Source organism: Lemur catta, chromosome 26 (genome assembly GCF_020740605.2).
Source record: "Lemur catta isolate mLemCat1 chromosome 26, mLemCat1.pri, whole genome shotgun sequence".
Lineage (NCBI taxonomy): Eukaryota > Metazoa > Chordata > Mammalia > Primates > Lemuridae > Lemur > Lemur catta.
Genome location: NC_059153.1, coordinates 4,759,366 through 4,774,941, shown reverse-complemented (window position 1 = coordinate 4,774,941; position 15,576 = coordinate 4,759,366). Strand labels below are relative to the sequence as shown.

General features: G+C 36.3%; 1 protein-coding gene across 7 annotated transcripts in view; it reads left to right on the top strand.

Annotated features, from left to right (window-relative positions):
* CAMK2D (calcium/calmodulin dependent protein kinase II delta) overlaps nt 1-15,576 on the top strand; it is a 210,055-nt gene that overhangs the window by 169,509 nt on the left and 24,970 nt on the right. For 2 of the 7 annotated variants that reach the window (XM_045537382.1, XM_045537378.1), the window contains exons 13-15: nt 2,929-2,966; nt 4,331-4,363; nt 11,466-11,514. In XM_045537382.1, the coding sequence (XP_045393338.1) occupies nt 2,929-2,966; nt 4,331-4,363; nt 11,466-11,514 (120 nt within the window). Of the gene's footprint in view, nt 1-2,928; nt 2,967-4,330; nt 4,364-7,178; nt 7,239-9,047; nt 9,090-11,465; nt 11,515-15,576 lie in introns of all 7 variants that reach the window. The other 5 variants (XM_045537383.1, XM_045537380.1, XM_045537384.1 and 2 more) reach the window with 4 other exon arrangements.

Sequence of the window (15,576 nt, the reverse complement as noted above, 5' to 3'; positions counted from 1 at the left end):
CAATAAGCAAGATTTTTAAAAGAAGACCATTGTTGAGGATCCCGTTCTCCTAGGCCGAGGTTCTTGCTGTAAGAGTGATTACAGCTGTCGCAGGTAGCTAAGTCAAGAATTTACGGAGAACCTCCCACCGAGCACTATCGTAGGGTAACAAACATTCTCAGAATGATTTCATGGTAAAAATAGGCATGTTCAATAATGGGCTAGAAGAAGCCAAGGCGCTTCTTTACTGGAGGAGTGACTGTCCAAAACAGAGATAAAGGATGCATTGCTTCCACTAATTATTTGAGTCTTGGAGGCTGCTTTTTTGATAGATTAGCTCAAAGGTCCAGGCTTCCAACAGTCAAATTCTTGTAAATGCTGAGCTGTCTTGTGCCTGGGAAGGAACTGGAGGCGCAGTGAGGCTGCACGGTAGACTCCCTGCCCGGCGCCTCGGACTGGAACGCTCGGCAAACTTCAGTGCCCCAAATGCTACCGCTGCAGTGTGCACGCTGTTCACACAACAGGGACCTGCCCCGTCAAATTATCTAGCATTTCTTCCATTCTTTATTTTACTTCCTGCTACGTATTTAGCCTGGGTGTTATAGTGCTATCAGGTAATGTCCCGTTATATCCTCATCAAATGTTCTTCAGCCAATTTCTAGTTATTATTTACTATGGTATGAAGCGATCATCTTTTCCCCCACTTTGCATTTAGTTATAGATGACGTGAAACCATAAGAGGCCTTCCAAAGGCTGCTAAAAAACAACAGCAATAATAATAGTGCAATGAATAAGGCGACAAATCGAGGGCCTGTGTCGGTCAGTTGTTTGTATGTTGTCCACTTTGTTTAGTGTAATAAAACCTTGTCGCTCGCTGCCTTGGTCAAGTCACCTGTTTTATAAACACTTGCTTAATATAGTTGACATTCATGTGAGTCCAATGCCGTACATTAAATATTAACTAATATATACTATATTCAAATAAATTAAGATATCACTGTGGCCCAGGAATTAGTGAATCACCCCAAGGTAGCATCAGTTGTTATAAATTCACATAGCATTAATTGTTAATGGCAAACTAACTTGAAAGAAAAATCTCCAGAATTAAAATTTCGTTGAAGTGTTAAATACACTCTTTAGGCATAAATTGGGCCTGTGGTCATATACGTACCCGTACATGGAAGCTTTTCGTTGACCTCACATTTTCCTGTTCATCATCCTGTGAACTAAAAACTCATGACTAATATGTGGATTTTATATCATTTCTGAATGTCGTAGCATGAAAAGCAAACTTTGTTTTCAATTCATCACTTCCAAGTCAACTGAATGACATTAGAGCCAGTGACAACATCTTGTACTTGAAATTGCTTTTTAGTTTTGGGTATTCTGTTCATGCTATTTCATTGCCGAACATGTTCTTTAAAGCAATTTGTCCAGAAGTGTATGGTTATAAAGCTGTTTTTGTTTTTTCTTTTCTCCCTTTATGTGGAATGTATTTCTTGTGAGGTAAGGTGACCAGTAACCAACAGGGACATTTCTGCATCGCCCAGGCCAAAACCCCTGCTTACCCTGAATCATTGTCTTCTCTTTGCTTGCTGTTGCAACTCCAATTATTCTGAGTTTGCTTCCTAATCTATTAACTGCCACGGGATGTACTTACTGTTGCTTTTTAGCTCCAGGCAAGCAGTACTATAGCTAAGGCAACTATTTCTTACAATCACAATTAATAATAAATTAATAGCTATGTTGCTAAAAACTAAATAAAATTAACCTTTTTTGTACCTTTTAAATAAATTTAAAATTTTACCAAAGTGCTGTCAAAATAACATGCCAGATCAAATGAATGTCAGGAAATTACATGTTCATGCAGTTCTAGTCTAGCTAGGTATTTCCACTTCTGATGCCAAATTCTTTGGGGATATTCGTAAATAATTATACATAATTAACATTAAATGGGATCATAAGTGTGTATTTGTCCTGCATATTCATGAATTCTCCACCTGGCATCCTAATTGTCATCGACAGTTCTATTATCTGTTCACTGTGTGTGTACCCATTCATAAGAATATATTTTGAAGGGATGACTTCACCTTTTTAATTACACTAAAGAAGTTCAGTAACAGAAGGAATGATAAAAACTCCCCACCAAAAAAAAAAAAAATGAAGTTTCGTAATTGACCATATGCTTCAGGATTTCTCTGATTCATTTGAAGATTTCATTTTGTTTTATATCTTGTCTCAAATTGTATGATTTTTACCTTTTCAACATAAAGGCTTTTGTTTATGAAGCCTTTGTATTCTGATTTCGAAGTATAAAAGAATACATAATGCCGTTTTTTTTTTTTTTAAAGGTCATGTACTAAGCATTTTGAAAATTTGCTCTAGGTCAATAATATGCTAATTCATTTAAATACAGTTAATATTTTTTTTTGTAAAACTGAAATTGCCTGATTTCAGAAATATATTAAAGAGGTTATTTAGTCAGAGCAAATTGTTCCAAATGAGTTTTCAGCCTCTGGAAAGAGGGTCTTCAATGGCGGAACTGACGTGGTCACCACACTTGTGGTGTGAATGAACATGTAATACGATCTGTCAGCTGGGGTCCCGAGACTGAGACCAACTTTCTGGATTACAAAAGGATAGTCCAGTTAAAGTTCCAGTATCCTTTTCGCAACCAACGGTGACATAACACCCAGTAACACAACTGGCAAACTGTTCCAGTCATACCCAATGAAGTCCTTAAGAATTTAATTCTAAATTTGTTGTGGCAAACCAAGAAAAGGGATACTGCGTTTCGATGTCCTGTAAGCTCATGAGTGTGACCATGATAACTGGGCACATGTTGGCCGTAACTCAGCAGAGGCGGTAGGAGGGGACCTCACTGCTTTGTCGCCTGGTTGTGGGTGTCCCTGGAGAACTCACTAAGCTGATTTTCCTCTCATTTTGCAGCAGCCAAGAGTTTGTTGAAGAAACCAGATGGAGTGAAGGTAAGTGAGACAGGTGCTCCCAATCCATTTCTGACTTCAGATGTTGAATAATTTTTACATGTTAAATATAAGTCTTAATTAAGTCTGCAACTTGTATTTTTTTATAGCTCCTGATAAAGGATGCAGGTTGAAATATGAAATAATTTAATACACAAAGATGACTAACATTTATACTAAGACATATATTTTTCTATCTGATTATATAGTAAGTAACCATGAAAAAAAGCACTCTTATACAGTATAGAGTTCCTGTGGAAACTGAATGTCTACATCCTCTCTGCCCAAACTACCATGGTGACCTGCAAATCTATAAAAACCAAATGTTTTTGCGAATTGTTATGCTATGTTCTTGAAGCCCTGCTGAAGTGCATAGCCTTTAAAAAAAACTCACACTGGATATGGAAAATATAACATCAAATGACTAAAATTTCTCTACTTGGGCATTTTTTGTAAAGGCCCTAATTGTTCCTATGTTTCTCTCATAAGGTATTGAGAAATATTCAAGGTCAATATTCTGAACAAATCTTACAGAAAACTTCCAAGAAAAATAACAGCAGGATATTTTGATTTTCTTGGGTTTCTAAACAAAAGAATGCAAGTTATTTTCTACTGATTGTATTTTGCTTCAAGGGGATTTGCTTTTGATGGAATGTAACCTTATATTTGCATAATGATACTTGTTACCTTTCCAGAGTAATCACCTAAATGTTTTATTTCTTTAATCCTTTTCTTTCTCTTCCAAGGGCAGATGCATACATTCCTCATCAACACTTCAACATTCTTGGGAATTAAGTAATATTCCAGCATTTGAACTTGACCCAAGTCAAGTGGTCAGTTCCTATCGAAAATCTAACATAAAAAATCATTTGTCACTTCAAATCTTCATGCCCGGTCATTTCTCTACCACCTGTCTGTGTGAAACCTGGAAATTTGGCCAGTGCTGGTGGCCATGCACCTCTGTATTCCCATTAGGGTGGCATTTCCACTTGCCAGTTGCTTTCCTCACCCTGTAATTTTACCTTCCGTCCGCTTAGTTTATTCAATTCAGGTTTCAATAATGACAGTTCGTGTCCGCTGCCTTTTTCCTAACAGCACGTTGGTGGAAATGCGGTATTTTAATTTTCCAAGTGTTTTCCTCTCCTGGATTTTTCTGTACTGTCTGGTGACGGAGAACTCAGAGTTCCTATGGAATTTATTTTCACTGCTATCCTTATATAAAAAGAAACATTTCCAGGACTTTTCTTCTTCTGGTCCACTTACGCTCCACTTTACAGACAAAATTATTCTGTACTCCGTGCTTTGATACTTTAAATTCAACCGGTCACGTGTTTTTCTTTTCCTTTCTCTCTGACTGGTCAATTCAGAAAAGGAAGTCCAGCTCGAGTGTTCAGATGATGGTGAGGATCTCCACCTGCCAGACTGCTCCTCTTGTGGAAACTCACGCTTAGGACGAAAACAGTCTTAGCGATCTAAGCTAGTGTCAGTAGGGAAAGTGTAGGGCCCTTGCAGGGCGGTACTGGTCAGCTGTCACAAAAACACAGTTCTCCACTTACACATCATATTGTTTTTCTCTGAAACTGAATTTTTAAGTATGTAAGAAGTTCAGCTCACACCCATATGCTGTAGACTGATTTGATCTTTGACAGGGACGAAGTCCAATTTTCTCTTTGAAAATAAAAAGACCGTGACCTAATTAATGTCTGTTTACTGACAACGGAAGGAACACTGTACGATTATTTTTAAAATGATGTTCATGTTGCTAAAATAGAAGCGATTCTCAGTTCAGACACACACGATACATTCACCGTGGAGTTTACAAAGAGTGTGAAAGTGATCTCACAATGGACCCACCCTAGTTAAGTCCTTTAAAGGAAATGTTCATTAACCTCAAAACTTAATAAATTCAACACTTGAGAAATAGGAATATCATACCCATGCCTCATAAGAGTAATTCAGCTGTGCATCCTATAAATAATCTGGTTCAATTCAGTTTTTTTGAAAACGAAAAATACTCTGCTTCCATAATATAAAATAATTACATTCACAGACAAAAGTGCAGAGTTCTTCCATGTTCAAAAGACAGCTGTAGTTGAACCCATACTTGTGTCTGACTCTTTGAAAGGGAGTTCTTCTGGCCTTTTCCTTAGAAATTCTCTTACTATTTTTTCCATTAATTCCTGCTACGTATACCTCCAAAAGATTTCCCGTAGTAAAAAATGATCATTAAGTTAATTTTTACATTAACCAAAAAGCTTTCAACTGCACATTTAAACATGACTGAAGGTGATGGTCGAGGCACACAGACTCAATGTTTCCCATCCCTGACAGTAAAGGATGGCTTAGCTAGACACAGTGGCTTTCATTTGGAAGAGATGGCAGTGTGTGCATGCCGTGTATCTGTGTGTGAATATGTGTAGCAGTGTGTGTGTGTGTGTGTGTGTGCGCGCGCTTGTACAGGTAAGTGTGTGTAAATAGGTGTGCATGTGGGACATTCTCACTAAAATAAAGCAGTTCTTGGCAACTACATCCCAGAAAAGAAATCAAGTGTCTTATCTCCAATCAGAAATGAAAGTATCTCAGAACATTTCTCTTTCATTGGCATTCACTGATACAGGCTAAATATGGCCCATTGCACGCATGTGGGACCTGAATCATAAGTGCTCCTGATGACTGGACAGGAAGCCAGCTGTGATTTGCCAAGCACTCTCCTGAATAAGAAACGATTTCCGTGTGCCTCCCTCCCCCTTCTCTTGTACCCCACACTAACATAAATACTGAATCGTGACCCTTCTTTCATGGACTCCATTGCCTCTTAGCACTTTTTGGCTGTTGCACAAATTTTATGTTAATTTCTGTTCACTTTGATGTAAAGAAAATATGGAAAATATGGAAAATACAGATTGATGATGTTACATTTAAAGAGTTTTCCAGTAAAGGAAAATGGAAAAGTTTTCTCTCCTTTTCTGCATGTCACGGAGCACAGTGTTACAGTTTATTTAAATAATACTAATACCAAAATCACACAAATGTGAGTGAAGGGAAAAGCAAAATATTCCATGCCTAAATTAATTTCTGTTGCCCTCTATCTTCTTCTCGGTGCTAATTTCGATATGATAAATAGGCATAAAGTATAGACTTCCCCGAAAGACAAACAATTAAATTGGTGTCATCACTTGTAAATACTCATTTGGTATTCATTTATTTTATGCAGTATATGTTTCATTAAGTCCTTAAATACATTTATATTCAAATGATGGGGGTGTATTCCTTTAGAAAATGATATATAAAGAAAATACCTGGATGATAAAGTGTAAGAAAATGAGTGTTTATTTTAATTATTGTTTGGTAACCATAACATAAGTTGTCATGCATGAGTTTTAAGAGAATGTTGATTATTACTCTTTAGTGTTTGATTCTTTAAGACCCAAGCTCAATTGTAGTTTCAGGTCACCACTTGGCTACAAAGAGTCTCCTCTGTGGCCATTTCAGTACTTACCCTCTTTGTTGCTTTCGCAATGTGGCTTTCGAGCAAGGGAATAATGTCCACCAAATATATTCTTCAACGATAGAAATAGCACATAGTATTTTCCTCCAAAACAAAAGTCCTTTTACATTCAGCCTATAGTAGAGTTTGATTTCCTCATTCATAATTGAAGGTGTAATTTTTATAGGAGACCTAGACTTACCATTTTTTTTAAATATGATAACACCTGCATCTATCTCATCAGGAGATCTAAGTTTTTAATTGGATACCTACTAAAGTAAGGATGCTCCCCAGAGAAAGATGGTCTATGTGTGACTTCAGGCTCAAGAATAAAATGAAAAAGCAAAAGGAATGTGTTCGTAACAGTGAACAATTGGAAGCCCGGACACAGAATCCAAGTTGAAGAGTATGAGAAAGGGTTATGTTCATACTCCAGAGCCTGATCGGAGCTCCACGGAAGCAGCCCTTGGTCTGTCTGCAAAGGTGCCACAGCCAAAGCAGCCCAGTCCGTTTTGTCATTCTCCTGTCACAGACATGGTCCCAGCCTGTGTGTCACCTTCAGACACCAGAAGTGATCATTTCCCATCAGTCATCACCGTGTCCTTGACGGCCCTCTCCAGTGGCCCTTTATTTTCATGTCTATATCTCCATGTAGACATGCTGCGTGTGGGGACATTGGTTACCAAGGGCTTAAGGCGTCTCTGTTTCTATTTTCTGCATACCCACAGATAAACAACAAAGCCAACGTGGTAACCAGCCCCAAAGAAAATATCCCTACCCCGGCGCTGGTATACCTGGACTCTTTGTAACCTTTCTTAAGTTCTTTACTGGTTTTTTTGTTGTTGTTGTTGTTTCTCTCATTTGCTTTCACTTTATAGATACATATATAAATATTTTCTTCTGTTGGGTTGTTTGTTTTTATTTTTGCTTTCGAAGACATGACAAAAGTTCATTTCTTTTTTTTTTTTCTTTTTGTTAAGATAGTTGTCAAGCAGTGTGTTTCTAACATGAGATTACCTCATTTCATTGTTGAACATTGTACCAATCAGCTGTGACTTCTGTAGTTGAAATTGTTGCATGCTGCCTTAGAAATACAGTAGAATGCGCTTTGGTCGCTCTTAGCTCTTCCTCTGATGATAGTTCTAGATTGTGCAAACAATGGTTTCTTATTTTCTTGACGCCAACGCTGACATCAAGGAGAGCTAATGGGATTCTTGCTAGACAGCATAAAAGTTGACCTTATTCGGAGTTCTTCTTTCCCTCTTATTAAAAAACAACAGGGCTTTGTACGACCTCACTTTCTGAGACAAAGAGGCACTGGATAATTTAAAGCTTTTGTTTGTTGTGTTTTAAAATAAATTTTTACTGTTTCACTTTAATCCAAAGAATGAAATTGCATAGCATAGAACTTTGAATTATCGATAGAAACTGGTTATGTCCATTCCAATCAAATCCACCCAACGAACAGCTAAATCAGTTTCACACTTTGAGATGATGTTATGTTAAAATTCAGCATCTGAATACTGGCATTCAGTGCTCTGAGTTCCCTAATATTTTCCCCAAACTATTTAATGTTTTGATTTATGATTTTAAAAAATGTTTCCAATTATTTGCTATTCTCTTACTGTTATTTTAAATGAATAAAAAATGTTAGGGGATTATTTCACTTGGGTTAACCAGAAGGCTTCATTTAAAAACGCTTAAAGGAAGGACACGTCAAGATAGCAGTTTATCTGCTAGTAAAAAACAATGTTGATCACAGCTGACACTGAATCTTTTTTAATATCAGTTATTTGAGTGTTACTTTTCTACTTGGAAATATTTCTTTGCGTTTCTGATAGAAAGCAATAGGAAAAATAACATTTTCTTCATGGAACAGCATGACTTTACAGCCAAATATTCTGTACGTATAGTCCATAAAGCAGAAATTGTTTTCTAGATATGAATTAACACAGGGTTTAACAGCTACATGCCTCAAATTATGGTGATGATGTGATTAGTGCTGCTAGAACCTTTTAAATGTTCCTTAGAATTTCTTACGGACCTTTGAAATACATTCTTTAGAATAGTTGTTTTTAAAAGTGTGGTCCGATGGTTCTAGATTTTCCAAGGGTATTCAGCTGTGTATTAATTATAATGACACCATAATCAACTCTCAAAGCAATGCAACTGAAAAACATCTTCTCAAAGAATTTGAGATCATCTCCAAGAATTTTCTCTCCAGTGGCCTTGACCAGTTTTCTATGGGCTAGACATTAACAACTCATTAAAGAAGAAAGAAAAGCTCTGTCTGGCATAGGACTTAGTGAAACAGTGAGTGCCTCTTCTTGTCTCTGGACTTCAAAGCCTTGTCTCTGTGCTGGTGGGGAATAAGGTCTTTGCATGCTGCTTCCGGCCAGGGAGGGTCGTAGCTCACGGGCCGAGGGGGATCTTCATCAGACATCTTGTCCGCTGCAGCTTCTGACGGCCGTTACCATCGCTTTAGCTCTTGTCACTATTGACTTTTGTCAGCCGGCTCACTCTGCCCTGTCCTTGGCACTGGAAGGAATGTACTTACCAATGCGAACTGTTTCTTTCTCTATTTTGTTCTCACTCAGGAGCCCCAAACTACTGTAATCCACAACCCTGATGGAAACAAGGTATTCAGAAAGAATCAACATCATCTTGCTTTCACAAGATTATACATCTCATCCACGAGTCAGAGCGAAATTAATTTATTCTCTAAAAACAGGAAAGACGATTCTTACCCTTTTCCTACCACATTTCTTTTGGAACCTGATGTGTCTGGAAAGATACACATCCTTCCAATAAAAATGAATGACATCTTGAAAGAGAAATGAACGTTAACACTAATCAGCAGAAATCAGGCTAAACATTTATGAAGTCTTTATGTCAAGATGATTGTGTATCTTAAGCAATTCCATCTGGTCGTTTTTTACCCCCAAGACTGTTTGTGCTTTGTACTGTAGACGTGTTCTGCATGAAATTTTAGAATTTCTTGCAATATCATTCCATTGTCTTGAAAATATCAACTTGAGTTCATAGTTGTTTTTTTTTTGTTTATTTTAATTTAATGTTGCTTTTGAGTTTCATCCTATTCTGTTGTGAAAGTGGTTTCCTGTTTTTTGTTTTTAATTCCTTGTTATGATGATGATGTTGGTGTCGCTATTGCTGTTGTTTGGCATGAATTTGAGGAGAATCAGGGAGTTTCACCTCTTGTGAAATATGTGTGTTGTTGAGTTATAGACATTTCAGTAACAGATATTTAACTACTTACACTGAAAGAAGACTAATGTTTTCCATCCATTGCCAATTATTTGCACAGCATGTTAACTAAATAACAGCACTTAAATACATGTCTAAAGGATGAAAGGAGATATTTTCTGAATATATTCCATATTTCCAGTTTATTACTTTCCATACATTATTTTATCTCTAAGGGGAGGAGAAAATACTTCTTTATACTTTTTTCAAATATTAAGTATAGTCATCTGTACTCATGTCAACCATATTTAAGACTTAGAAAGTCTTAAATCTTTCCTTTACTTCCTCTCTGGTTGAACATTTAGTTGATCAATATTGAAATCATTAAAATGAAAAAAATGAAACGTTGTTATATATGAGATTTATTTTATAGTCATGACACCAAAAATGTTCTAGCTCCATAGAAGACTGAGGCAGGCAGGGCCATCACATGTGAGAACAATTTTTCAATAGCATTACCAAGTATAACTGCTGGAGTGGACACTTCCATAGTTCTCACTATATATATCACGTGTAACAGTTGCTGCATGGTATTTCTTGCTTACATAAATTAGTTTATTTTTACAATGCATGGATTTACCTTCATTTGGGGTTTAAATTTGAATACTAGGTCACATTAAGAAACGCATGAAGACTCTTTTCTTTGGTTTTGTGTGTATGGAGACTCTGGATACATCTTTAATTAGTTTGTCCCTTTGGCTTAAATATCGTATATGATAGTTAGAGCAATTGATCACTTTTTAAAATATTGAATCTCCAAAAGGACCCTGATTTTGTTACTGAGCATATAGCTGTTAATTGGAAGTTTGTTTCCAATTTTTTTTTTTTGGCTCTAGCCTTTAATCATTCCAAGTAGAAAGTTGTATCTTTCTTATGAATATTGTAATATTTTCTTTGCTAGAAAATATTTTGTTAGTACATTATTAATGGAAACATTTATCAAATCGTTTTAAGAAATGTATCTTAATACTGGCAGTTACAGTGTACTTTTAAGTGTGCTTATTAATCTTCAACTTAATTTATAGTTTTTCAAAGAAATATCTTTGTCTTTTCCTTATGGAAGCAGGTTTCTTATCAATGGCAGCCAGTTTCTAATTTAAAAAAGAATGAAAAAAAAACTAATAGTCCTTGAAAGTAAAATATTCATTATAATTTCATTGTGCTGATGACAAAAATGAAAATTCTTCTTAAAAATACTTTCATCACATCTTAGCTTAATATCCTTAGCTTCTTCATCGAATCATGCAATGAAATGCTTTCTCTCCCTACTAAGGAGTAAGGCAGACACGCTTCAAATTCAGTGCTTGACATAGTGCCTGGCACAAAGAAGGTACTATTTGTTGATTAATTAATTGGGAATAAAATTATCCTATTTTAAGATTAGAATTCATTTGACTAATGTATTCAATTGCTCATAAACACACATACCTTACGGGACTCTATAATACCAGCACATCCTTACACAGTTCTTAAAATAAACTGCACACTTCCACCGCTTCTACAGATCACCTAGATTTACACTGCTTCAGAGATTAGGCAACCAGAGTACTCCCTTTGTGAAAGGTTTGCAGCATTTGACGTATTTTGTTTCTGTTAAAAACCACTTCATTTATTTGTCCATTTGCATGTCGGCATATGCACACAGCCTGCTGAAGAATTCTGCATGATAATGTATATCACGAGCCCATTTTTGAAGAAGGAATTATGCTGTTCATGGTGTGCAACTTAAAAATATGTTTTCTTCTCAACAGGAGTCAACTGAAAGTTCAAATACAACAATTGAGGATGAAGATGTGAAAGGTAAGATTTAACCAGAAATGGAAAATTCTAACTCAGAGCGTCATATATATATGAAAAATAAATATATTTCTCTCAAATAAATAATAGATTTAGGAAGTAGACCTACCCTAAAACACAAAAATAATTTCCTTTTTATAAGCATGTAATTATTTCAATAACAGATATTGATTTTGTCAAATTTTTTTACATATTCTTTTATGTATTTTAAACTATGGACAACGTGGTATATTCAAGCACGAAGGTAATGACAACTAGTACTGACAGTTTGGGAACACAACAGATTGTAAATATGTGAGTCAAAAAGTAATATAAAATATGTAAACATTGGGTGCATTAATAAATCCTGTCTAGAAAACAATTTATATTCAAGGATGTGGTATAAAAATAACTTTTCTTTAACTTTCAGTGGTCTCAAGTAAGTATCAACAGAATTCTGTATTTGACACCCTTTTTATCCTAGTTTTCATGTTATTCCCTAATATATTCTTGACCTCCACTCACTTTGGTTGCCAAAGTTCCTTTAGCTACATACGAGTCATGGGTAGCATTTCTCATGATGTCTCGGTGCTTCTGTACACACATACTCAACGCACGTTTGCAGCTAGGTGTTTTCCTTTCAGCCACCTCACACTGTTTCAGAAATGTTCCTTCTGCTTCAGTTGCGTTTGCAGTTTTGTGTTCTTATGTTCCTAATTCAGTGTACCTAACTACAATTTCTATAGGCCAGTTGTCTAGAAGACATTGCAAAAAATGAATGGTAACAATAAGGATATTTAAAACAGAAATATTAAAGGAAAAGAAATACAAGGTAAATTGGGAGAAACAATCCATAATTTGGAAAGATGACGTACCTAATAGTGTCACCTTGGGCTTTAATGCTATAGGTAGCATTAATAAGATACAGTCTTAAAAAGTTGTATTCACACTACAGAATGAAGAACCTGGAAATTCTCAGGTCAAGGAGACATATGGTCAATTTAGGAAATAAAAATGGCTGTAGACCACAAGTTGCTGGTCACCTCTGCTAACTTTTTCCTTTTTGGTTGACTAGAACAGCTGACACTATTAACGTGTGCTCTCTGTTATATTACTAAGCACACTGACCTAACTCTTCTGGAGGCGGTCAGGCGTTATTCTTTACAGTGGAAAGGGGAATGGCTGTGTCAAGGGTTTCGTTTAGTACGTCTGTTCATCTCACTCTTGCCCTTGAGCTAAAATTTGGACTGAAGTAATTTTACAAATCGTGAGATACCAGTCATATTACATAAAGGGATTCTTTGTTTTTTCCATTTTTTTTATGTCAGCATATTACGGGGGTACAAATATTTAGGCTACGTTGTTGCCTTTGCCCCACCCAAGTCAGAGCTTCCAGCATGCCCATCCGCCGGACACCACTTGACCGTCATATATTGGTTTTTCCCATTGCCTAACAAAAATGGTCCAGTTTAATAAACTGCTAAATGTAAAGTTGTGTGTAGGTTTTTAAATATTTTATTACTTCCTCTGTTTCTTTTATCTTTTCAGATTATAGCTTTATCACTCTTTCTTTTTTCACTGCTGTAAAATATAAAATGTAAACAAGGGTCTGACTGGAATCTCGAATCTATGCTCTGAGCTTTGAACAAGTTGTACAACTTCCCTGTGGCTCAGATTTCCCCATAACAGCAGAATTTAGGTATTAAAATCGATAATATAGGCTTGTAAGCTTGTCCCTGCCCCACTGTGATGCAATACTATTAATAGACTGTTAGGAGGTCCTATGATATTTTTAAAAATATCTACCATTATACATTATAAGATAGTATGTACTATAAACTCATATAGATGTTAATAATATAAACTATTCAAATAACCATAGACATTTAAGTCAAAGTTGAAAAAGGGAATAAATTGCTATGGGTTTAGAGAATATTATTAGAATTGGAAAAAAAATAGTGTCCACTAACCTCTATATCCAAAATGTTATCCATAGCACTACTGAACTGTAAAATAGTACTTTAAACACATTCCAGTGAGAATTATTAAAGGCTCATATTCCATGTTTTTAAAGTTTCTATACAAAAATTACTTTAATATCTAAAATTAAATTAATTTGACCCCATTTATTTCTATCCAGAAGTTAAATTCTAATTATTTGCTATGTTTTCATTAACTATGAATTTTATATAATTCTGAAATTATTTATTAAAATAAAATAATTACATGGATAAAATACCATCTCCTTTGCTGAGTTTGTATTATTTTCTGCCAATAAATATATCTATAAATTATGTAAAATTATATGTCTTTATCATGATTCTTGTAGGTGAAATGGCCCTAATTTTTTTTTTTATTTTTTATTTTTTGGCTGTAGATTTCTGCTGTAATACCTTTGACTTGCTCAGGAGAAATTAAGTCTAAAGTAGCTAAAAAATTAATCTTAGTACAATAAATGTTTTGCGGGCACCTACGATGTATGGTATACTAACTAGACCCTAGCCACATTTCTTGTGCCCGCGAAACAAATCTAGAAACGACAAAGATGATTCTGCATGATAATGTTCCAAGCAAAGAGACCAACAAATGGTTAAGAGCATTGCAAATGGGTTGATTCTAAATAGACTATGGGGACCGTGTTCCAGAATAAACTAATAGAGAGTGAATTATGATCAATAGCACCTGAGTAAACTGCAGTAGCGTGTACAGCCCAGAAAGGGAAACTCAACAAGGAGCTTTCCTAATGTTTCCAAGCTTTGGAGTGTTGATGCAAGCAATCAATTTAACAGCATTGGCTACGATGTAAGTACAGTATTGGGAAGCAAAGGTTGGGTAAAAGGAAAACATAAAGGTGTTGTGAGTCCAGGCTTAAAATCCCTGTACTTGAGGTGTTTTGGGCCATCAGGGAACGACGTAATGCACGTCTTAGACAGGCTTAGTGGCACACGTTTTCTGCCCGTATCTGTGCTGCGAGTTTTCGTTTCCAGGGTTCTGTAACACTGAATAATTGAGCTTTCCTAAGAATAGCTTTGAGGTGAGAAAAGATTAAAGGAGGAACTACTTCGTTTCTTTTTTTTGTGCTTTTCTTCTGAAAATTGAGCTTCTAAAAAACTCATCTACTTTGAGAAAGTTCAATATCTCTTTGACAGGTGAGAGACTTGATTTAAATGTGACCAGTTTTAATCTTAGCTCCATCACCTGCCCTGAGAGCTTGGCAGAACTACTTAAAGTCCCTGAACCTCAATTTCCCCATCTGTAAAATGGGGATGATGGCATGATTTACGACTTTCACATGTTGAGAATTAAAAGAGACAATGGATCTAAAGTGCCTTTCACAGTGTTGAGCATATAGTAGCTTTTTTAAAAGAAAAATAAGTTTTAGCAGTTATTACTGCTGTTTGGTGCCAGGGCTGCCTTAGCCACTGGGTATACAAAGATGAATGCAGTGGGGTCGCCATGTTCAAAGTCCTTGCAGATTGCTGATCGTACACTCTAACGGTCAGGGCATCTTAGCATTAAGTACTCCTCAAACATGTGACTCCTGAGCTTAATTTGAAAGGATTAGGGACTATTAACCAGATAAAGCAGGAGACAGGGGAGGAAGGCATTCCAGGTAGAAGGCCCGGAACCAAAGCATGGCGCCGAAGCCCTGCAGGTGGCTTGGGATGTTACTCAAGAGGGACATGCAAGTCAGAGTGGTAGCAGGTGCTAGACCTGGGGACATTGAGCCGTACCAAGGAACTTGAATTGATTTAATAGTTCAAAGATATAGATCATTAAACCATTAAAAGAAGGTTTTAGGGCATTTTTTTTTTCTTGGTTTCTTTTTTACCTCAGTTCATCTGTACAGCAAACTTGTAAAATCAAGCAATGCAACCAAAGAGGGGACTTAGGAGGTCACAGCTCTGTGACAAGCAGAGATCCGAAATCCCATGAGACCTCCTGGCTTCCTTTCCACAAAGACCACGCACATTGCCAGGCGTTAGGATCCACGCGCTTCTTCTGCCAGGGAGACAGAGAAATTTTAAAGCTATTCCTGGTGTATTAGTCTATCCAAGAAATGGAGAGATGACCTTTAATTGCTCA